Below are 25,136 nucleotides of genomic sequence, written 5' to 3'. Positions count from 1 at the left end.
GCTTCCCTCTGGCCCCCTTCCAATGCTTCCTTTTTCCCCTTGGCAGTCTCAACAATGCAGGTCTGATTGGGTGACTCCCTCCCCTCCCTACCGCCACCCCCACCGCACACTTGAACATTCTCCAGTGGCTTCCCCTTCTTCTGAGATAAGGAGCTCACTTTTGGAAGGGCCCCAAAGGCTGGCATGGCCTGCCCCTGCTGACCTCTACTCTCTGAAATCAGAACCCCTCCCCTGCTAGCCCTCCTTTCCACCACAGTAGCTGCTTTCAGCCACTTGAACCCTGAGTGGCTCATAATCCAGGGTCTGACTCCCAGAGCCCACACCAGGGACGCCACCCTCCGTCCCCAGCTAGTCTCATCGCTTGCTGCAAGACTGGGTGCAGAGGTCTTTCCTTACTCGCTAGTGTTGCCCTAGAGCCCATCTTCCTTCCATTCTTCAACGATCTCTGTGCAGGAGGACTGGGGGAGACAGGACGTTGAGCAGTGTCAGAGGGTAGAGAAAGAGGACTTGCCTTGCTGGGCTTTGGTCTGTGACCACCTTTCCTCCCATAAGATGATGAGAATAGCTAAGCATTTCTCCAGCCTTTTGGCATGTCGACTCAGTGAATTTTCACAACTCTGTGAGGCAGGTACAATCATCCCATATATGATAGGTAACGAACCTGCAGCACACGGACAGATTAACACTTCTGAGGCAGTCTCTCTCCAGGATCCTTGCTTGTTTGTTTTATTAAGGTTTACAGACATGCAGAAGTGGAGACAGCTGTCAAAGAAAGATCCAGCCATCACTGAGCATCAACAATGGCCACTGTGAGACTAGCCTCATTTCATATATAAGCCCCCAATCCCAACCAATGAATTCTTCTATTTTTTTTTCTAAGAGTTTATTTATATATTTATTTGAGAGAGCACAGGCAGGGGGGAGGGGCTGAGGGAGAGGAAGAAACAGATTCCCCACTGAGCAGGGAGCCCTGAGCAGGTTGCCTGATGTGGGGCTCCGTCCCAGGAACCTGAGATCATGACCTGAGCCTAAAGCAGATGCCCAACTGACTGAGCTACCCAGGTGCCCTCCAACCAAAGAACTTTTTTTTTTTTTTTAAGATTTTATTATTTGTTTGACAGAGATCACAAGCAGGCAGAGAGGCAGGCAGAGAGAGAGGAAGGGAAGCAGGCTCCCTGCTGAGCAGAGAGCCCGATGGAGGGCTCAATACCAGGACCCCAAGATCATGACCTGAGCCGAAGGCAGAGGCTTAACCCTCTGAGCCACTCAGGTGCCCCAACCAAAGAACTATTTTAAAGCAAGGCCTAGACCGCCCATCATTTCATTTTAACTGCTAGTAGATATCTCTAGAAAATAAGGACTTATTTTTTTTTTTTAGGACTTTTTTAAAATAAATTTTTTTTACTTCTGAATAATTTTAGACTTACATAAGACAAAAAGAGAACAGAATTCCTGTATAACTTTCACCCTATTTCCCCTAATAGGATCATTTCATATGACCCTGGTACAGTTGTCAAAACTAAGAAACTGGTGTTGGAACATTACTATTAACTATACTTCCAGACTTTACTGGATTTCCTGATTTTTATACTAATGTTCTTTTTCTGTTTCAGGATCCCATCTGTGATCCCACATTACATTTAGTTGTCATGTCTCCTTAGCCTCTTCTGGTCTGTGACAGCTTCTCAGACTTTCCTTGTTCTTAATGACCTTGATGGTTTTGAGGAGTACTGGTCAGGTATTTCGTAGGGTATCTCCCAGTTTGGGTTGGTCCAGCTATGGTTAGACTGGGTTAGACTGGGGTTATGCATTTTGGGGGAAGACTATCACAGAGGTGATGTACCTTCTTTCTCACATGGTATCAGAGGGTTTTAAAAATTTGTTTTAACAAACACAATACCATTAATACACCTAAAATAATTATTTCTTAATATCATCAAATCAGTCACAGTTTGTCTTAGTCTGTTTGGGATGCTCTAACAAACTCCACAGATGGGATAGCATACCAACAGTAGAAATTTACTTTTCACAATTCTGGAAACTGGAAGTTCAAGATCAAGGTGCTGGCAACTGATGAAAGCCAGCTTTCTGGTTCATAGACTATTCTAGGTATAGCCTCACATGGCAGAAGAGTAGAAGGATCTTTCTGGAGTCTCTTTTATAAGGGCACTAATCCCATTCATGAAGGTACCTACCAAAGGCCCCACGACTTAATTCCATCACTTCACCTCACACTGGAGAGGCTAAGAGTCAACGTGTGACTTTAGGGGGAATACCAACATCCAGCCCATCAAGCTATTCACATTTCCATGATTGTCACATCATTTTTAAAAAAAAAAGATTTTATTTATTCAGTTGAGAGAGAGACAGAGACAGAGAAAGCACAAGCAGGGGGAGAGGCAGAGGGAGAAGGAGAAGCAGACTCCCTGCTGAGCCGGGAGCCTGACATGGGGTTCAATCCCAGGACCTGGAAATCATGATCTGACCGAAGGCAGACACTTAACCATCTGAGATACCCAGGCACGCCTGTCTCATCATTTTTTAAATAATTGGTTTGTTCGAATCAGGAACCCGGAAGCCCCACACATTATATTTGACGGATAAGTCTCTTCTCATCTATTGGTCCTCCTTCTCTCTTCTCTTCCTCTATGTGTTGGAGAAGCTGTCTTGTCTTGTTTGTCTTGTAGGGTTTCCCTCATTCTGAATGTGACTGATGGCAGTTCTGTGGTATTATTTAACATGTTCTTTTGCCCCCTGGGCTTCCTATAAACTTTAAGTCTATACTTTGTTTTGTTTTTTAAATTTTATTTATTTATTTGAGAGAGAGAGAGAGAGAGGAGGGAGGAATGGGGAAGGGTAGAAGGAAAGAGAGAATCTTAAGCAGGCTCTGTGCTCACAGCCTTGAGATCACAACCTGAGCTGAAACCAGGCGTCCAGTGATTAACCAACTGCACCAGCCAAGTGCCCCCAAGTCCATGCTTTTAACCACTACCCCATATTGTCTAGCAAAGGGGTGGAAGACAATAGGACAGCTCCCAGGGAAGCTCTGTGACCTGACTGTGCTCCCTTTCCTACTTGTCTGCTCATTTGCTCCCCTGAACTTGCTTTGGGCCCAGACACCATTTTTGGCAAGTCGGGTCTGAGGACCGGGAGCAAACACATGTGCTTCTTCCCATCTGTGTTTCAGTCTACCCAGAAATGAGTTGTTTTTCATTTTGTTTTGTTTTTAAACTTCCTGGCTTCTTTGGGAGAGTCACTTAGCTGCGAAGCTAACTGGGGCTGTGAGCGTGCTTCGTGTGTGCATGGGAAGTTTGGAAATGAACCAAGGCAGCAGAACAGGTCGGGGCATGGGGCTCCTGGCTGGAGCAGGAAAGTGCACTCTTCACTGCCAGGGTGAAAGCTGTGTGTGGGCTGAAAGTTGGGAGATGGTAGGGAGGTTTCTTCAATAGTTTGCCTGAACTCCAGTTCCAGAATGAACCCAGCAGGAAGTTATGTGTTTTAATCATTTGCATCCTATAGGCTTGACAGTGACTGTTTCCGAGGCTGGTCCTGGAGCTAGTTTGTGCCGTGGACAAGGTCAACACCTTCTAGTTCAGTGGCTCTCAGTCCCTGCTGCATGTTAGAAGCACTGGGGCAGGATTTTCCATGGACACTGATGCCTGGAGCCCACCCCAGCCAATAGAATTTGAGACCCTGGGTAGAAGACCTCATCTGGGGATGCCCGGGTGTCTCCTCCTGCAGCCTGGCTGAGGGGTATTAAGCCCGCCCAGCCTTTCTGCCTTTGGGCTATAGGTTCAGTGCCTATTTTATTCTTGATCCGGAAGAGTCATGACTTAGAGATCTGGTTAGGTGTATATTTATTGGAGGGCTGCCAGTTTCTTATAGGCCTTGGCCCTTGGCTGCTGCTCCCAAGGCCCGTTCTCCCCAGCGGCTACGGAGGTGGGAATGTCTGTGCTGCAGGTCCTGCTGAGAATAAGCTGACTCACCTTTCTTGTGAAGGGGAGGAGAAGGAATCACTTGGCTGACTCATTCTTCCGGTGATGTAAAAGGGAAGGAAAAACCTCCACTGGCTGATTGGGTAGAGATGGGGGCTGAATTTTGGAGGGGAATAAAAAAGGCCATACACTTTAAACTTTTGAGAAAATAAAAATAACCCAGACTGAGAAAGTGAAACGCTTCTTTGCCATTTTTCAGTCTGGAATGACAGACAGAGAAACCCCCTCCCTACAAAGAATTAGTGGTTCTCCCCAGGACCCCTGCAACTGTAAATTGTCCCAGTGATTCACTTCTTTGAGTGACCTCTCCTCCATACTCACTGGGAAGTAGCATTCTCTGAGACCATAAGCTGCCAGAAACTTTGCTTTTTAAAATAATACTAGTGGCGGGGCGGGGGGGAGAGACGCCTGGGTGGCTCAGTCATTAAGTGTCTGCCTTCAGCTCAGGTCATGATCCCAGGGTCTTGGGATTGAGCCCTGCATTGGGCACCCTGCTCAGTGGGGAGCCTGCTTCTCCCTCTCCCATACCCAATGCTTGTGTTCCCTTTCTCGCTGTTTCTCTGTCAAATAAGTAAGTAAAATCTTTAAAAAATAATAATATATCTGTAGGAATGAAACATTCCCCTCTTGAGAGGTGGGGCTAAGGCACTTTGACTCAGATTAACCCAAGTGCAGTGCTTTAAATAAGCAATTTCTAGACACAACCTTCCACATTTATCTTAATTTTATAGTTTCTAAGGAAACAAGATCTGTGGCCATTTCTCAGTCTAGACCTAGATGGACCCCTTTCCTCATCTCTTTGCTTTGCTTTGCTTTGGGCCTATTAAAGCACCATGTCGGGCGCCTGGGTGGCTCAGTGGGTTAAGCCGCTGCCTTCGGCTCAGGTCATGATCTCAGGGTCCTGGGATCGAGTTCCACATCGGGCTCTCTGCTCAGCAGGGAGCCTGCTTCCCTCTCTCTCTCTCTGCTTACTTGTGATCTCTGTCTGTCAAATAAATAAATAATATCTTAAAAAAAAAAAAAAAGCACCGTGTCATTTAAATTTTCCTCCATTTTTGCCCAGAAAATCCCAACTCAGTTTCCCCCGTTTGGTGATGCACCACAAGCTTCCTCTGCTATATAGCCTCCCTCACTGCAGTGAGTCAATAGATGTAACTTTGTCCCTGGGCGGAGGGTGTCTGAGGCTGACTGGATAAATACACTATCATCTGTGCTTAACACTTACGACTCAGAACCCCTTTCTTGAATCTCAGGTCTCTGCTTCCAGTATTTACTGCAATGTTAAATCCAGAAGGTCCTTTAAGTATTTCAAACTCACATGACCAGCAAAGAACTTTGGTCTTCCCTCCACTAAGTCATATGCTTCTTGTTTTCCCTGTCCTAATTAATAGGCCTTAGTATTTAACTAGAAATCAAGGCATTATCCACATTCTGTTCTTCCTCCTTCTCCCGGTCAGGCGGCCCCTTGCTATACCCCAGGACTCAGCGCAGTGCTAAGCACACAGTAGGTCCTCAGGAGCTCATTGGTGAATGAATGAATAAAACCACAGAAGTCTGGTGAAGTTGCTTTTCTTTTAATTTTTTGAAATTTTCCTTTTTTTTTTTTTTTAAAAAAAAAAGATTTTATTTATTCATTTGACAGGGAGAGATCACAAGTAGGCAGAGAGAGGGGGGAAGCAGGCTCCCTGCTGAGCACAGAGCCTGATGTGGAGCCTGATCCCAGGACCCTGGGATCATGACCTGAGCCAAAGACAGAGGCTTAACCCAGTGAGCCATCCAGGCACCCCAATTTTTTGAAATTTTCTTCCAGGTGGTAAGATTGTTTTGGGCTCGGGGTGGATCTTTACCTTGTTCACCTTACACTTCTCAGCTCAGCTGTTGGCACACAGTAGGTATTTAATGCATATAGACTGAATGAATACAGTAATACAGCTTGTTCCCTAGGCACTATAGGAATTATTATTATTTTTTTTAAAACATCAGAGCATTCCAGGCAAACCCTATCTGTTCTTGGCCTTGCCCTCTTTTTCTAAAATGTCATCTATCATACTTCAGTCCCTCCTCTTGGCTGACATTGATGCAGTTTCCAAGTCCAGCCTTCACGCATGAGCACCCTTGTGGCCACCCCTCTCTGCTTGGTAAACTCGTCTATCTACCCATGCCAGCACCTCCGGGAAGCCTCCTTGACTCACCAGGAAGAAGTCATCTGTGTCCTCACTGTGCTTTATGATGCTTCATTTAAGGTCTGGCCACAGCATTTTGTAGTGACTTGCTTACTTGTCTTGCTTGATGCACTCAGCTTCTCGAATGCTTGTTCACTGTGGTGTTCCCTGAGCCCAGCTCAGAAGGCAGTGAGGATATCTATGGAGCAAAGTGTTTTACCTAGAACACTCTCTTAGTGGCCACGGTGGAGAGTGACACAGGGGGCCAGCAGGGCTCGGATAGGATGAGGACAGCGCCAGACCACAGGGCAGTCAGAGACTAGAAGTCTCCACTGGACCATCTTTAGGAGGTTGCTTCACTTTGGCTGTTCTTCCAGGCCCTCCCCTCTGCCCCTGCTGCTTCTCTTCCCTACTTGGGCCACTAACTGACACCCTGTTGACCCTTTCAAGTCCTAGGCTCCCTTGGAAGTCTCCCTTGGAAGCCTGGCCTGAGCTACATCCCCTCCAGGCAGCCTCTGGGCCATAGGTGTCTTACCTGCCCACTCATTCATTCTTGTGGCAGGGATGTGGCCGAAGCCCCTTCTAGGTGTGAGACAGGAGACTAGGATCCAGGCAGGATGAGACTACGGAAGGAACACCCAACAGCCTACCTCCTTCAGGAGATTGTAATCAAATAATAGAGTAGATAGTATTTTAAATTAAGTACGTATTTTTAAAATAGACTATTACTTCTATATATTATACAGAATGCTGCTTCTTTTTTTCTTTTTAAGGTTTATTTGTCAGAGAGAGAGTGCACAAGCAGACAGAGCAGCAGGCAGAGGCAGAGAGAGGAGCAGGCCCCCTGCCAAGCAAAGAACCTTATGCAGGACTTGATCCCAGGACCCTGGGATCATGACCCGAGCTGGAGGCAGCGGCTTAACCGACTGAGCCACCCAGGCGTCCCTCTTTATTTCATTTTAAAAAGAAGGAATCATCTATATTCCTGTTACCCAGAGTCAATCCCTGTTAACATTTTAATATATTTTCATCTAACTTAAAAAAAATTTTGTACTTTCTATTTTTTTTTTTAAAGATTTTATTTATTTACTTGAGAAGAGGAGAGAAAGAGTACAGGTGGGGAGGAGGCAGGGGGAGAGGCAGGCTTCCCAATGAGCAGGGAACCCTATGCGGGCTCTATCCTAGGACCCTGAAACCATGATCCAAGCCAAAGGCAGAGACCCAACTGCCTGAGCCACCCAGGTGCCCCTGGACTTTCTATTTTGAAACAGTTTTGATCTTACAGAAAAGTGGCAGTAAGAATAAAGAGAACTTTCATATACCCTGGGCCTAGGTCCACCAGTTTTTGACATTCTTGTTGCACTTCCTTTATTATTCTTTTTGTCTACAGGTGATCAGAAAGTCTAGAAACAGAGCAAATATCCATGGTATCATCAAGGACATCTTCAGTCTGAAAAGAAAAGAACTCACATGAAAGTATTCACTTTCCAGATTGCACTGCTGCCCGCTGTGTTGATACATGTAATTTTTCTCAGCCCCTTGAGAGTGGGTTCTATCCATTGATCCCTGACTTCTTTCATGTATCATAAGAACCAGGCATTCTGAGATTGCTGTCTTCATCCCCTCGAGCGGGTATAACAAAAATACCATAAACTAGGCGGCTTATAAACAACAGAAATGAACTTCTCCCAGTTCAGGAGGCTAGGCTGTCTAAGCTCAAGGGCCTGGCAGATTCACTGTTCACAGATAGCCGTCTTCTGAGATCTCACATGGTAGAAGGGCCAAGGGGCCCTCCGGGGGCTCTCACAATGGCACCAATGTCATTCATAAGGGCTCTACCCTCATCTAACTGCTTCCAAAGGGCCCCACCTTGAAATACCAACACTTTGGGTGTTAGGTTAACATGTGAATTGGTGGAGAGGCACAAACATTCAATGTCTAGGAAGTAGAGTTACGACATTCAGGAATCTCACATGGTTCGACTACTTTTTTTTTTTTTTAAGATTTTATTTATTTATTTGACACACACACAGAGAGAGAAATGATAAGTAGGCAGAGAGGCAGGCAGAGAGAGAAGGGGAAGCAGGCTCTCTGCTCAGCAGAGATGCAGGACTCGATCCCAGGACCCTGAGATCATGACCTGAGCTGAAGGCAGCGGCTTAACCCACTGAGCCACCCAGGCGCCCTCGACTACTTTTATTAATCTGTGATCCCTGTTCCAAGTTTGTCAGTTGTCTCAGTAACGTCCTTGAGAGCATCTTTCTTTGACACAGTCCAGAATTGCAGATTACTTGTAGTTGTTTTGTTTCTTTGGCTTCTGTTCATGCGGACCCATTCAGGTTTTTGTCTTGATGACAGTGACATACTCAATGAACAGGCTGGTCATTTTATGGAATGCTCCTCAACTTGGGTTTTCCCCATGTCTACTCCTGATTAGCTTCAGTCCCTCCAGAATACCCATTGAGCGATACTGTGAATTTCTCAGTGTGTCATATCCAGAGGTACATGATGTCCATCTGCCCCCCGTTTGGTCCTTTGAGCATGTCCCCACCATTTTGTGGGCTGGCAGCTTCATCACATTCTGGCCCAACAGGATGAGCCGGTTCCAGCTTGTCGCTTCCCTTCCCCAGCCCTGGAATCAGCCACTTCTGTAAGGCCCCCCGGCAGGATCTGGTAGACCAGGGCCTGGATGTCATTGTGTGTCTTTGCTATCCACTCACTGTCCATTTAGCTCTATTTATCTCCTTGTTTTTTTGAAAGTTGGAATTATCCTGTTTGTATGCATTTCATGAAATCATGAGTATTTTTTCCTATCATAAATGTCTGAAAATATTATTTAGATAGTTACATGGTGTTGAGTCATATGAGCGGACCATTGTTTGCGGAACAATTCACCTTCGCAAACAATGCGGAGGTGAGCGTCATCGGCCTGTACTTCTAACCAGACCTCTGAACATCTCTGGTTGTTTCCTTAGGCTAAATACTTAGAGGGGAAATTTTGCCAGGATGGCGGTGTGAGCATTGTGTATAAGTGGGGTAATGGTTTAGGCCCTTTGAATTACGAGAGGTTAGAGAAGCAACTGTTTGAGTTAAGGAATAGTACTGAAGCTTGATCTGGGTTGTGAATGGCAATACCTCAAGAGGGTGGCAGGAGGGGGTGGAGAGGGTGCAGGGGGGTGTCAGAGCGAGCAGAGAGTGGAGGCAGCATGGGGCCTCGTATGTACAGGGGACTTTCAGGGAATGGGTCCTTACTGGGAAGAGAAAGCAGAAGGTGGCTGTAGGGTCTGGTGTCCTAATGAGTAAGGGGAGGGAGGGAGTGTGGAGCTTCTGCTTCCTTCCCCATACAGAGGAGGGTACTGGGAGAGCTGTGGGGCTCTAGGGAGGATTTGGGGCAGAGCCCGGAGTGAAGTGAGGCATGAACCTCCAGTGTTTGCAGCTTCCCCTTTGTCCTCCAGCTTGGCATCTTCTCACCCCCTTGAGCTCAGCTTTTTCCCTAGGGCAGAGGGCCCAGTAGCAATGTTTTTCGTTGCTCGGTTTCCTTTCATTGTGGGCTAATGCCCGTGGCCTGCTTTGCACAAAGCCCTCCTTTTCTGGGGCCCCTGCTCTGGGGCGAGGCCAGGGCAAGCAGGCCTCCATCCTGAGCCTCACAGCCGCTCCAGGGCTAGGGGGAAAGGACGGCTTGAAGTCTGTGAGCTGGGTCCGGTCATCCTTGAGCTTTGCCTGTGAGGAGCTTTTCTGGGGGTGGAGCCTGAGCTGGACCTTGGGGAGGGACCCTCCCTCTGCTTGAGAGGTCCAAAGCAAAGGCAGGGAGGCCTGTGGTGCACAAGGAAGCGTGGGAGAGGCCTTCCAGTCTGTGTGCTCACTGGTGCTGGGGAACTGTGGGAGGCTTGGAGAGGATCTCAGGGAACTGGGGGACGAGGGAGGAAAACAGGAGGTACTCTGGAAAGGCCCCAGGACAGTCACCGAGTACCTTAATGGTCTTTATGAGTTGACTTTAAAAAGACATCAGACCTTGGAAAGCTGGCGTCGGGTGACCGAGAAGTTGAGTCCTCATTGGCATTTATCACATGGGGAGTCCTGGGGGCAGTGGGATCCCATGGATGAGGGTACGCTGTGGGGTGTGGCTCATGGGGGCTGGAGGATGGTCTACAGCAGCTGATTTCCTCTCCTCTCCCCCCACCCCCTTCTCCAGACGTCCTTCTACGGTCGCTTCAGGCACTTCTTGGACATCATCGATCCTCGAACACTCTTTGTCACTGAGGTAAGTCAGGGGCATCACTCTCCACAGAGGCCCCCATCCCTTTCGAAGATGTGTGGGTCACCTCTGTGTGGGCCTTATACACATGATCTAATCCCATTTGCACCTCACAGCAAAGTGGATATATAGCACCATTCCAACCTCAAACTCCAGTGAAGTTATTACCCAGGACCTGAAGGACACACTCACGACCAAAGTTTGAATGGTACAGGTGTGTTTAAGTGGAACGAGAAAGTATCCTCTTCCTGCCCAATCCTCTCCTCTCGTAGGTAAGGTTGGATTTCCTGAGGTAGAGTTTACTTTCGGTACATGTGCCGTTCGGCCTTCTGACAAACATATGCAGTCATGTCCCCCTCCCACCCCACCACAAACCCCTAGAACACTTCCATCCGTCACACTATAGTGTTTGCTCAGACACTTGCTCCCCTGCTGCTGCCAGCCTCTGGCTACCACTCACCTGTTCTCTGCCCCTGCTGTTGTCCTGGTTTAAATGTCCTAGAGTTGTCGTCCTATGGTACGTGGCCTTGAGCGTCTGGCTTCTTTCCTTGGCATAATCATTTCGAGATTCATCCACGTTGTGGCGTGTGTCGGGGCTTGGTAACTTCTTACTGCTGGGTCATAGTCCATTTAAAGGATGTTCTAGAATTTGTTTTTTCGTCCACTTGCCAATGGACAGCTGGGCTGCTTCTGGTCTGAGGCTATGAGAAATAAAGCACCGTGAACATTCTTCATGCGGACGTAGGTTTTCATTTCTCATGAGAAAATAATGAGGAATGGCTCATTAGCTCATGTGGTAACTGTGGCGAACGTATGTTTAACTTCATAGGAAGTTGTCAGACCGTTGTTCCGAGTGGCTCTCCATTTAACATTCCCATCCGCAGTGTTCCAGGTCTCCACATCCTCACCAACCTGTGGTATCGTCCAATTTAAATTTAGTGCCAAATTTATCTTGGCCATCGTAAGAAGTATGTCTTGATACCCTTCAAGTGTGCGGAGCAATGCACACGCATATGAAGCCTCAGGTTGTTACGAGGGCCCTTCTGTGAGCAGGGCCATGTTGCAGGCATCTTACATGCTTCGGCTCATCAGCTTGACACAAAGCAACGCTACAAGGTAGAATGGTTCTAAGTTCTGTTTTACAGATGTGCAAACAGACAGAAGTTAGGTCTCAGGCCCATTGTGCTGGCCGGTGGTGGAGCCAGGGTTTGACACAGGTAAGCTTGTCTCCAGACCCCTTATTCTTAGCCAGTTTGCATCCTGTTTGGGTAACACTCCCAAGATTACCCAGTGAGCAGAGGGCCTGAGCTCCTGTGCTGGGTCTCCCCCGCCCCCCATCCCGAGCCTTTGAGTTGGCTTGCCCGGTGTGGGAAGGGGGTCGGGGGAGGGGTGGTGCTTCTCTGCACATCTCTGTGGTTGGCTTGCCCCAGTCCCAGACTGGATCTGTCTTCAAGGTCAAAGCTATGATGGAAAGAAGCACAAGGCCTTCTGGGCACCTGGGCAGAGAATAATCCCCAGGAGCCCTGGGAGAGTCTCCCAGTAATGCGAAATGTGGGAATTACCCTGGTGTGTGGTTGTTTCCTACACACCTTTCCTTCCTCAGGGAGGACAATGGGCTCAGGTGTTTCACTGGCTAACTTTACCTGCCCCACTGGGCCTACCAGCTCTGAAGGGCAAGGCCGCTGTACCCTGGGCTCTGTTGGGTTTCTCCTCAGGAGTAATCAATGTGACTGTATGAGAATTTGGAAAAGTAGCACACTAGAGAAACTACTTCCCTAGCCTAGGTTATGTGTCTTTTTTAGAAAGTTCCAGAATGGTGCAAAACTATATACAATTGTAACATCTGTCCCAACAAAAATGCCACCTGCTTGTTGAAGAAGACGACAGGGGCTAGTGCTTAACTCCAAGGATAGGTGCAGAGGGTGGTTTTGAGGCATGTCGAGAAATGGTGGAGGGAGACAGAAGGTCAGGAGGCCCTTCAGGGCTCCCCAGATTACCACAAGCAGGCAGCAGCTTTGAGGATGGATGGGTAGCTACAAGGGGGCGACCTAGCGGTCCCAGTGGGCCTCCATCCCCCACTCCCCTGTCCACCCTCTTCTCACTCCCAGATGATTTCATTTCCTATTCTTCTTGTACCACATCTTTCTTGCATTCTGAATGGCCCCAATATTCTCATACATCTCTAAACCACTTTTGGCCTGCATCCCCTATCAGCAATTGACATGGCAAAACAATTTAACGATTTACTGCCTAGAAAATCACTGATACAACAGAAACTTTGGAATGTTTTTCACATTTCACCTGTGCCCTCCCCTGGTTGGGGACTGTTTCCAGCACCACATGCCTGCCTTTTGGAAAGATTTTGCCCATAGAAGATCGTCATCTAAGCCCTGAAATCTCTGGAAGGGCCACGACTCACTGGGTCTAGTCCAGGCAGGTTACTTAGCAAGGCCATGGCAGGGAAGGGATGAGAAATTGGAAGCAGAGTGGAGAGCCCATTACCCCAGGTTCTCCGCCACGAACTGTGATGCTGCCGGGAGGGCCAGGCTCCCCTTCTTCCCGGCTCCATCCACAGGACATGATTCATATCTACAGAGAACTGTTTCTCTCAGGGTCCTTGGCTGGGTTTCTGGGAGGGAGAGTGAGGTGGTGGGCACCCCACTGAAAGAGATCTGGACAGGCCTGTCTGCCTGCGACAGGGATAGGTTTCTGGGGACATGAGGAGGTGGTTCTGGAAGCTGGTAGTTCTTGAGGTAGAAAGATTCTGGGCAGCTTGAGCCATCTGGTGACCTGGTTCTGAGAGGCATTCGCTGAGTCGATGGATAGGCTCATCTTGAGAGAATTTTGCAGCAATTTGTTTGTCATTTATAACTGACCAAGCTTTAAAAAGATTCCAACCCTCATGTGTAATGAGGCAGAGGCAATTTCATTCACTGTAATTTCTCTCAGGAAGAAGGCTGTCTTTGTCATAAGGACGTCTTGAGCAAGGCTTCAGGGGAGAAAGTTGGTCTGCTTGACAGAGAGGAAGAATGGGGCTTTTCTGATCCTGCCAAGAGGAGAGAGAAGGAAGAGGGAGAAATATGGGAAGGAGAGCAAGCATCTGGGATGCGCTGAGAGGCCAGTGGCTGAGGCTGTCTTGAGACTGGTCATGCCTACTGAGTTGTGAAAGTTGACATGTTGTACTGTTGCTCCCTCCGCCATCATTCCTGGGAAGTTGCCAGTAAAGTCTGCCTGGTTCTTGAAATCGCTGCAAAAGTAGACTATTTGAGGGGCGGATCTTGAGGGGCGGTGAGTCTCCTGTCGGGGTGCGGTGTGTGCAGGCTCAGACCAGAGGAAGCAAACCACCAGGAGTTGGCAGAAGCCCAGCGTTGGCTTTGTACCCACGTCATGGAATTCGATCTAGCTCTCTGAGGGCAAAGGTGTACCAGCTGACATTGAAGTTACTTTTAATTATCGACTGAAGATGAAAGGAATTTGCTATTCTGAATTCAATAATTATTTAAGGGAATGAATGGTTGACAGATTATATTATCCTGAAGGGCAGAGAAAACTGACTGAAATATTGGTGTTAATAATATAGATTCTGTAGGACTATTGGTGTTATAATCGGAAACTATCTGGGTTATATTACAGGATAGAATAGATAAGTAATTACATTGACGTTGGGAACCAGGTTTCTCACCGTGGAGGTAGGGGGCTACAGATCTGGAGTAGGGGAAAGGACAAAGAACTATGTGATGTTTTATTGAATCAGAGGTATGGATATGAACTCATGACTCTCTCTCTCTCTCTCTCTCTCTCTCTCTCACACACACACACACACACACACTGGTATTTATATTTCCTGGTTTCCTTAGTCTCTTCATTAAAAGGGCCAGGAAGCAATGACCTCTGGTGACAGTGAACACACTTAGCTCTCAGATCTTGGTCTCTAAATGCCACAACCTACTAAAAGAAACTGGAACTTCTTGGAGAGGTAGCCAGATCCACATCTGGGACAAGGAGAGCAGCTACAGCAAGTAGGAGGGAGCTCAAAGAATGATGGAGACACAGCAGCTGGCTTGAAGGGAAACCCAACAGTCACATTTGGGAGAGTCTGAACATTAAGAAGAATACAAGCAATGGTTATAACACACTAAATAATCACAAGAGTAATACTAACACATCTGTGACTCAATAGTAAGAGTAACAGGAAGGAGGAGGAGAAATCCGTGAATCCATAGTAATACTAGCACTGGTATGGGAGAGGGAAGCTCACCTTCACTGAAGAATGTCAGCTGATAAATGTAGAAGAAAATAGCCTTGTATAACCCTCAGTGAACTAACTGCCCCTGGCCAGGACCGTTAGGGATGCCTGCACAGAGTAAGGAGTTGTAGGGCAATGGGATAGGGATATGCGTATGCTCTCAAATAAGTTTCACCCTGAAGATTAGTTAGCAAAGGGGAAAATTTACCTTTATAGTGAAGAGCTTGCAGGACCCCACTTTAACCAGGTGGCCAAACTTAGCATCAATAGCCATGAAAAAACTGACATTGGATACCTTCTGATGTGATATGATCCTGGTAGTAATCCCTAAATACTGGAATAAATGAAAGTCTGAAGAAGGAAATAAAAATAACCCATAATCCCACCTGCCAGAAATAGTCACCATTGATCATTTGATGTATGCATATGTACAAAATTAGAATGATTTATATAATATGTGTGTGTATGTATGTATATATCTATATATAGATATATCTATATATATCTATATCTCCTTATGTAGGAGATATACAGAGAGAATCATGATATATATGTTTATGTTTACATAACATATATGTATACATGATATATACACTTTTTTCCATGTAGCATATCATGAGCATTTTTTGTTGTTATTAAATGTTATTTCAAAATATATTTAATAACTACATAGTAATCCATAATATGATTATTCTATAATGTACTTAATAATTTTCTCTATTGTGACCCACTTGGGTGGTTTATATCTTTTGCCGTTATAAATAGTACTGCAGTAAATATCCATGGACATAAATTTCCCCTTATTTCTCTTTATTTTCTTTGGATAAATTCCTAGAAGTGGAATTTCTGAATGAAAGGCTTTTAAGACATTTGATATGTAATGCCAAATTGCCCTATAGATTATACCCACCTGTATCAAGATTATATCAGTGTATAGTCTCAGTAGTAATGAGTGATGAGGTTGTATTTATTTTTGTCTTTTAATTTTTCATTGTAATTTTTTTTTAAGTAGACTCCATGTTGGGCATGGAGCTCAACATGGGGCTTGAACTCATGACCCTGAGATCAAGACCTGAGCTGAGATCAAGAGTCAGATGCTTAAGCACCTGGACATCCAGGTGCCACTCAACCAAATACTTTTTTAATTACAATGTTTCTCTACACTTTCAAAAAATTTCAATATAGTCAGTATACAATATAGTGATTCAACAATGCTATACATTATTCAGTGCTCATCATGATAAGTGTACTCAATCCCTTTGAGGAGGTCCATTTGAATACTTTCTAGATAGAACTTGATATTCTAATTTTAAAATCGTTCATGGAATTTTTAATAAAAAATACTCAAATGTCAATACCTTTATACACTTCAAGTTCTAGCCTATCTGCATGCATTTTTGGCATACTATTACACTGAACACTTTTTATTTGCTTTTTTCAATCATTTCTAAGTCTTTATAGTTTTTAATTTACTTTAATGTATTCTTTTTTGTTTTTTTAAAAAGATTTATTTATTTATTTATTTTACAGAGAGAGAGCGTGAGTGGGAGGGACAGAGGGAGAGGGAGAGAGAGTCTCCAAGCAGACTCCCTGTGAGCGAGGAGCCCGGTGTGGAGCTCTATCCTAGGACCTTGAGATCATGACCTGAGCCGAAACCAAGAGTTGGATGCTTAACTGACTGTGCCACCCATGGGTCCCCTTTATACCTTCTAAAAATCAAGTTTTAAAGTCTAAAAAACCATCCCTGTTCAATGCTTAGATCTAACCCATGCGTGGTTCCCTAGCTTTGGCTTTTCCAAGAAACAGCATTGGACATATCATTTTTCACTTCTGCTACATTTATTTTCTAGAATAAATTCTCAAGAGTAGGCTATCCAGGCTGGAAGGCTGAATGTTTCTAAAGTTCTTGGGCTAGCTGGACAGAATTCTATCTGCCACGCATGGGCCCCCTGAAGGTGACCAGAAGTTTCATAGGGAAGACAGAGCCTCTCCCCATGTATCCCTGGTTCCTTCTTCCCTTGGAACCTCCAGTGGCCTGGGGCTTCAGGGAGCCAAGAACCAATCTCAGCATAGACATTAATCCTGCAGTCCCAGGACTGTAAAGAGGGAACAAGAAGGGGGCTTAAGAAGGCTGAGAGAAGACAAGAGAAGGGCCTGGGACTCTGTCTGCATTTAAATCATTATCTTCTAGCCCCAATTCCCAGGACTTGGGGCCACAATAAAAATAGCTCAAGCAGTCATTGCAGGCAAGGTAAGAGGGTGAGAGTGAACGGCCCTGCCTTGGGCAGGTGCAAGACTGACGCAGGTGAGAACAATCAGATACTGATCAATCAAGGCCTGAAGTGACCTAAGCTGCTGCCCTCCCCTCCCCCTGCCTCCCATCAGCCATCCCTGCTTTGTTCTCTCACTCACACTCCATTGCCAATTCATTCTCCTCACCCCTGATGCTGCTTTTCATTCTCTCTCTCTCTTTTTAAGTTCTGCAAGCTCTGGGGACTCCCGAATTCCCCACTTTGCCTAAAGTTTGAATGCTCCAGTTTCTGTGTCAGATCAGGCCTGACTTTGAGTAAGAGTAAAGAAGACCCTTCCTTTTCTTACCTGAGGTGCCCTGTCCCCATAGGCCTCCGCTTTGGAGGATGTAGGCATTGCTTTGAAATCATTGGGAGACCCTTTCAGTTACTCTTATGAGGACTGGATGGTCTTCCATGCTGATGTCTTGTGGAAATGGCCCAGAACTGGGATGGAGGGTATTTCTAAGTTGCCTCCCACCTACCCTGTGACCCTGGGCGTGGAAATGCCCTTCCTTTTCTGGCCCCAGTTATTTCAGTGAGGGGGTAGCCTAGATGGTTCTATAATAGATACATGCAAAGGGGTATTCTTATCCACATCCTTTGTGAATACGGAATGGTCTCTTGTAATTCTGGGATGGTCAAATGAGCATCACCATGGAGGGACTTTTTGCTGACTTTCTTCCCAGCTTTCCTTTTTGTGTCCTTTCCTTCCTGGGTCCCACTGTCCCAGGCAAAATCTCTTGCCCTCTCTGGCCACCACTCTAACACTCCATGCCTGCCCCTTTACTTCCTTCTTCTGCCCCTCAAGACTTAGGGCAGGACCCTCAAGGCCAGGTTCCTCCTCTCTTTGAATTCTCTGCCCTGGAGCAGACCTCCCAGGTGTCAGCATTTCCAGAAGGACCTTCTGGAAACCATGCCCCAATAAAATACAGGAGATAACCTCAAGGTGACACTTTTTGGCAGGTGAGCTAAAGGCAGGCAAGCCAATGAGGGGGTCTGGGAAGCAACCAGGGCTGACCCTCCCCCTGGCCCATGGCTCTAGAGAAGGGCCTGCAGCCTTTCATCCGCTCCTTGCTGCCTTTGCATCTGGGGCCTGGCTGCCTGTTTGTTTCTGGTTGAAAAGACTTCCTGCAAAGTTCACCTGCCAGGGACCTCCCGCTATCCCCACCTCTCAAGTGCCCAGGGCTCCTCTGTCAAGCCTCACAATGCAGGGGGTGGGGGAGGGTTTAAAGCAGGGAGACCCTCCTCCCACCCCTCAGGACTCCCGGGTAATGACCCCGTTCTCTGTAGTGAAGGGCCTAGCCCCCAGAAGAGTTCAGGCGTCAGGGACCTCTTAAAGCAAGTGTCCTGGGGTTTGGCTGTCCCACAGAGTGGCCTGGAGCCCTAGCCCCGCAGCCTCTGACAGAGGGGCTGAGGCTTAGTAAGGCCCAGACAAGAGAAAAGCATGTTCTAGCTTCCTCCAGTCCTAATTTCCCAGACTCGTTCTTCAGGAACTTTGGATTTAGTTCTCCCTCAACTCGTGCCAAGATCGGGGCTCTCTGGAACTTATTCCTGTGGCAGGAGGCCTCCTTTTGATGACTGTGTCAAATGAAATGGAGCCTGGCCAGGTTGTTATAGGAACTCGGGAGAATCCCTGGAGTGGGAAAATAATGAGAACACGGGGCCATTCACCATTCAGCGCTGGAAAGTAGAGCAGTCATTGTCCCATGGCAGAGGCCGCAGTGTGGGAGGAAGCAGGCTTGGGGTGGGGAGTTCGCCGCATCACGCTTTCTTGGGGGGCCGGTGGGAGGGCAAGGCACACAGCAAGGGTCTGACTAAACTCTGGGTGGGAAGACTAAACTTCTCATGTTGTAGCCCTGTGACCTGAAGCAAGGTAAAACCATCAACATGATCCCATGTTGTTGAAAAACAAACACATTAAATGCAGAAGAAAAATCCCCTTCACTCTTTATCAACCCTTCTCATCTCTGCAGTGGTTATCTCAGCGGTGTATTGATGAGGGATTTAAAATGATCTTTTGTGCTTCTCTATTGTTTTCTGACATTCTCTCTAAATAGTATGGGTTAATTGCCCCTCCCCTCTCCACCCCTGCCAAAAAAATCCCACCAAGCTGTCTCCATGTTGGAAATAGATTCTGTGAAGAGACTACGGAATTTTGGAATTGATATGCATACCTTTGAGAGGGAAAGGCAGTACCTCCCCCTACCCCAACCCCACCCAGTAAGGCTGCTCCTAAGCAAGAAGTTTCCCTGATGTCCCATATTAGACCTATGTCGGCCGCAGATGCTTCTGAGGCAGGCCTGATGGGTCAGGTGGGCCGGCTGGCACGTCTGGGCCGGCAGTCAGTCTGTCTGTTCCATTATAGCAGGTGGCTCTTCCTTTCCTGTCCTATGGGACTGCCCTGCCCGATGTCTCAGCAAACACCCTGCCTGCCCCATGGTTGCCCTTCCTGGGGTGGCATCCTGCCTTCAGACCCGGGGGCTTCTGCAGAGGTCTCTTTGCATTTCCATCCTCAGCTAACCTTGCCCTTCTATCCAAAGGGGAACAAAAGAAAAAAAAAGGGGATGGGGGGAACAGGGCAACTTCACTGGGTTTCTTTGCCCATACTGGGCAACCCTGATGTCTGGATCCCTCAGCCAACCTTGTCATAGGCTGCCTTCTATGGCTGTTGACTGTTTCTTAATTTTTTGAGGTAGAGCATACATATGGTAAAATGCACCAATCCCAAATTTATGGCTTACTCCATTTCGACTTATGTTTATACCCATGTAACCACCACTCAGATGAAGACATAGAACATTTCCATGACCTCAAAGGGCTCCCTTATGCCCTTTCCAAGTCAGGGCCCTGCCTCCCCCTCTCCCCTCCCCCAAAAGTAACATTATCATGACCTCCACACGGTTAGTTAGATCAGCTTTGCCTGTTCTTGAACTTTATACATACTCTTTGGCATCTGACTTCATTAAGTATATCAGCCTTTCATAGTGATATATCAAATCACCTCAAAATGTAGTGGCTTAAAACACGACTCAGTTGTTTTGCTCACAGTCTTCAGTTTGGGGAGGGCTCATAGGGGACAGTTCATCACTGCTCCATGCGGCGTCCACCAGGGTGGTTTGATGGGAAGCCGGAAAGTCCATTTCAAGATGGCTCCCTTGCATGGCAGGCGGGTTGGTACGGACTGTCAGCTGATAGCTCGGCTGTAGCCATGGGCAGCGCCTCGGTTCCCATCCAGGTGGGTCTCTCCATATGCTGCTCAGGCCTCCTGACAGTGTGATGGCTGAGTTCCCAAAGAGCGACCATCCTAAGAGAACAAGGTGGAAATGCAAGACATTTTTGTGACATAGCCTAAGAGGTCACATAATCTCACTTCAGCCGTACTCTATTTGTTGAGGCAGTCATGAAGTCCTGCCCAGGATCAGCAGGAGGATACATGGACACATGGATTCTACCTCTTGATGGGGATGTGGTAAGGCTCTAGAAGAGAATGGGGCTTGGCAGATAGTAGAGTGTCCCTTTTTGGAAAATACATTTTGCCACAGTATGTCTGTGAGATTCATCCATGTTATAACATGTGTTTTTAGTTTGCTTTTTAAATTGTTGCATAATATTTCATTGTGTGCATGTACTATAATTTACCTGTCTAGTCTAGTACTGACATTTGGATTGTTTGCACTTTGGGACTATTTGAATAGTGCTGCTATGAATATTCTTTTTTTTTTTTTTTTTAAGATTTTATTTGTTTGAGACAGAGAAAGAGGGAGCACAAGCAGGGGGGGCGGCAGAGGGAGAGGGAGAGAAGCAGGTTCTCTGCAGAACAGGGAGCCCGATGTGGGACTCGATTCCAGGACCCTGGGATCATGGTCTGAGCCAAAGGCAGACGCTTAAGGACTGAGCCACCCAGGTGCCCCTGAATAGTGCTGCTATGAATATTCTTATACAAATATTTTGGTGGACAAAGGCTGCCTTCTATCACTGTTGCTGTCTCTTTAGCTTTTAACATTTTACAGATGATACAATTCTATCTTCTTTTTTCCCTCTCTCTCTCCATCAGTTACTGTAGCCCATATGCACTTTAGTATGTAAATCTCTGCTAGTGTTTTAAAAATGTTGCAAAGAAATTGTATGAGTATTACATAAATATGTTATCTTTATAAAAACTTTCAATATTATAATTAAGATTAAATTTCCTCCTGATACCCCTTGCCAAATCTGGACCCTTTCCTCCTACCCTAAGGTAACTCCTGTCACTAATTTGGTGGGTCTCCTTCCAGAGCTTTTTTGATGCATTTGCACACATAAATATTCTCATAGAAAATATTGGTTTCTCTGTGTGTGTGGGCTTTGTTTGTTTGGTATAATGAATGGCATCATACGGCTCTGCAATTTACTTTCTTGCTCAAAAAAAAAAAAAATGTTAGAGATGGAATCACATACAGATCTTCACTTTTTAAACTGCCCAGTAATGTTCCATAGTATTTTCAGACCACTGTCATTTAGCCATTTTCCTATGGAAGGACACTTAAGTTGTATCCTTCTTTATTGTTTGCAAGGGAAAGAGTTGTAGGAGCCTTGGATTTGTGCACCTCAGTGTCTTTTTTCTTTCCCCTGCAGAGACGTCTCAGAGAGGCTGTGCAGCTGCTGGAGGACTACAAGCATGGGACCCTGCGCCCAGGCGTCACCAATGAACAGGTGATTCTTCTGGAAGTGGAGAAGGAAGGCCGCCAAGTCACATTCCCTTCCCTACAGCCAGAACCACTCTCTTTCCTTCATTATCCACTTCTACTACTACTACACAGCCATGTAGATTTCTGGCTTTCTGGAGGAGACACTCAGGTCTTTCCATACCCTGGGTCTCGTGGGAAGCATGGAGGCCGATAAGGCAAGACAAGCCCAAAGGCAGTAGTTTCCTGGAGCTGAGTATATATCTCTTCCCTGTTTCACATTTAGTGATGTCACAGTGGTAGCTTGAAATCAGCCATGTGGGAGTATTTATACTATGGAAATGGGCAAATGCTACAAATCAGGACTTTATTCTCCAAAGAACTGACTTTTAAACAGTTACTAGTATACTACTACACAAAAGTTCAGGTTGAGAATAGGAAAGACATGGGAGAATAGTGGAGATTAGGCTAGAACATAAATTAATCTTTTTAAAATGTATATCAGGTAGGAACCTGAACTAGAGCTAAGTGAACGGTTACAGGTTGTGTTCAGTTTGGAAGAAAGGTAGAGGGATGCATTGTAGGACTTCTTCAATGATTATAGAGACTGATGGTTAATATGCCAAAGTTTTTCTTTCTGTTTGTACACTTTACTTCAAGATCTTTCAAAAAATTAATTTCAGACATTTTTTCCCCAAAGTAATATGTACACAGGGGTGCCTGGGTGGCCCAGTTGATTAAGCATCTGCCTTTGGCTCAGATCATGATCCCAGGGACCTAGGATTGAGCACCTAGTTGGCTCCTGCTCAACCGGGAGCCTGCTTTTCCCTCTCCCTCTGATGCTCCCCTTGCTTGTGCTCTCTTGCTTTTTTGCTCTCTGTCTCTCAAATAAATAAACAAAATCTCAAAAAAAAAAAAAAAAAAACCTCAAAACCAAAATAATATGTATGCATAGTTCAAAAAGTCCAATAGTACTAAAATACCTGAAGGAGAAATAGTATGCTGCCCCCATCTTTCCTTAATTCCCATTCCTTTTCTCCAGAGATAAATACTTTTAGTTATTTCTTCAGATAGAAATCTATGTCAAACTAATATGCTTATCCATAGTCCTATTTCCACCCCCCCCATAGTCCTATTTTTCATTTAGTCATTTTGTATTCACCTGATTCAGCTATCTTGTTATTTACGCCCATTGAAAAACACACATCTCGGGGTGCCTGGGTGGCTCAGTCGTTAAGTGTCTGCCTTTGGCTCAGCTCATGATCCCAACGTCCCGGGATTGAGCCCCTCATTGGGCTCCCTGCTTGGCGGGAAGCCTGCTTCTCCCTCTCCCACTCCCCCTGCTTCTTTTCACTTTCTCGCTGTGTTTCTCTCTGTCAAATAAATAAGTAAAATCTAAATGAAACAAAAGAAAACAACAAAAACCACAAAAGCACGCCTCTCCCTCATCCTCATCACTCTCCTAAAATAGTTATTATGGATTTGGGGGTTTATGGATATTCACTATTCACATTATTACCATGATATAAATAGCATTTACTGGGTTTTGTTTGTTTGTTTGTTTTCTCTCTTGTTCAACTTTATGTTTTATCTGGAGGTAATGATTGCCTTAGTTTTTCACATTGGTGTGGTTTTCTTTATTCTGTCTCTACCTCTTACTACATCATTTAGCAGCCTTTTGATATTTTTAGTACCTCCTTTCAATCTGAAGACTCCTGTCCTTCAGTTCTATTTACCCCCCTGAAATTTTCCTTTCTGGTGTCCATCTCTTCCAGCTCCAGGGCTTTCTGTTGGTGTACACTTTCATTTTGGTGGAAAATGGGTGGTGGATAGCTCTTTCAGTGGCTTCCTATAAAAAGTATAAATGGGAAGAAAATTGTGAGCCCTTTTATGTCTGAAAGTTGTATTTCTTTCTTTTTTTTTTCTTTAAAGATTTTATTTACTTATTTGACAGAGAGAGAAATCACAAGTAGGCAGAGCAGCAGGCAGAGAGAGGGGGAAGCAGGCTCTCCATTGAGCAGAGAACCTGATGTGGGTCTCGATCCCAGGACCCCGAGATAATGACCTGAGCCAAAGGCAGAGGCTTAACCCACTGAGCCACGCAGGTGCCCCGAAAGTTGTACTTCTGCTCTCAGACTTTTTTTTTTTTTTCTTTTTGAGAGAGAGAGTCGGGGAGGGAGAGAGAATCTTAAGCAGGTTCCACGCCCAGCACAGAGCCTAATGCAGGGCTTGATCCCATGACTTGACCAGAAATCAAGAACCAGACCCCAACTGACTGAGTTATCCAGGCACCTCTACACTCAGTCTTAATTGACAGTTTGGCTGAGAAGAAAATTCTAGGTTGACAGATATTTTCTTTCAGAATTTTGAAGATATTGCTCTATTGTCTTCTCACTGTCAGAATAGCTTTTGGAAACCTGATGCATTTCATTTCTGATTCTTTTCAAGTAACCCATTTTCCCTCTTTGGAAATGTTTAGTATGCTTTCTATTAAATTTATTTCTGAAATTCCACAATGACATCTCTTAAAATTCACTATTTTGGACTCCTGGTGACCCTTTTCAATCTGAAGACTCCTACTCTCTCAGTTCTAACAAATTTTCTTATACTGTTTCTTTGATAACTTCTTCTTATTCTGGAACTCCTATTAGTCAAATAGTCAACATTTTAGATTGACACTTAAATTATCTTATATCTTTTTCTCTTCTCTTCCATCACTTTGTCCTTCTGTGTGGCTTTGCAGGAAATTTCCTTGAGTTTATTTCCAACATGTTGGTTGAAATTTTAACTTCATCTAGTATAATTTTAATTTCCAAGAGCTCTTAGATTGTTTATTTTTAAAATTCTTCTTGATAGAATTCTTTTCCTGTTTTGTGAATACAGTAGCCATCTCATCTCTCTGCATTCCGGAAGCCAAGGAGTGGAGGAGGCTGGAGTCCCAGTATTTGCTTTGCAGATTTTCAGTAATTTCCTGCTTTGAATCTCACTCCTGTCCTCCACTGTGTTCTCAAGTCTGGGATCACTTGGGTTCAGTTTCTCCAGGATAAGCCTCTAGCATCTGGGTGAGAGTCACCTTCACCTATGGTGAAGGCCTTGGGATCTATTGGTTTGAGAACAGACTTTTAACCAATCCCCTGTGTTTAGCCTTACGATTAGCCTTTCTTTCCTACAGTGCCTGGTCCCTCCAAGTCCTGAGCTTTGCTGGTGTTTGGAGGCCAAAGGACTGGCTCCTTCAGGACGGAGTCTGTGGATGTTTAGGGGATGGTTTCTTCCTCTCGACTGGATCAGTTACTAACACTCTACTGATTCTCCATTCAGAAACACGTTGCTGTCCGTCCTCTGCTGTTGTCTCCTCTTCCATTCTTTTGGTAACTCTATGAGGCACTGCCCTTGCCTTCTTCTAGTACCTTTAGGTGCAAAGCCCATGCCGGGGCTCTGGGCTGCCAACGTGACACACACCATTGCCTGGCTCAATGTTTCTGGGGTAGGTGGCTTAGCCATCAGCTCTCCCCAACCCAATTCA

The 25,136-nt window shown here is 45.8% G+C and overlaps 1 protein-coding gene across 3 annotated transcripts in view; it reads left to right on the top strand.

Moving 5' to 3' along the window:
* The window catches only part of SFXN5 (sideroflexin 5), a 113,344-nt gene that overhangs the window by 2,556 nt on the left and 85,652 nt on the right, over positions 1-25,136 (top strand). For 2 of the 3 annotated variants that reach the window (XM_045079007.1, XM_045079005.1), the window contains exons 2-3: positions 10,350-10,418; positions 21,564-21,641. In XM_045079007.1, the coding sequence (XP_044934942.1) occupies positions 10,350-10,418; positions 21,564-21,641 (147 nt within the window). Of the gene's footprint in view, positions 1-9,756; positions 9,880-10,349; positions 10,419-21,563; positions 21,642-25,136 lie in introns of those variants that run through there. The other variant, XM_045079006.1, reaches the window with a different exon arrangement.

Source organism: Mustela putorius, unplaced genomic scaffold (genome assembly GCF_011764305.1).
Source record: "Mustela putorius furo isolate JIRA1106 unplaced genomic scaffold, ASM1176430v1.1 tig00000281_pilon_pilon_pilon, whole genome shotgun sequence".
In the NCBI taxonomy this organism is placed as follows: domain Eukaryota; kingdom Metazoa; phylum Chordata; class Mammalia; order Carnivora; family Mustelidae; genus Mustela; species Mustela putorius.
This window is presented reverse-complemented; position numbering and strand designations above follow the sequence as displayed.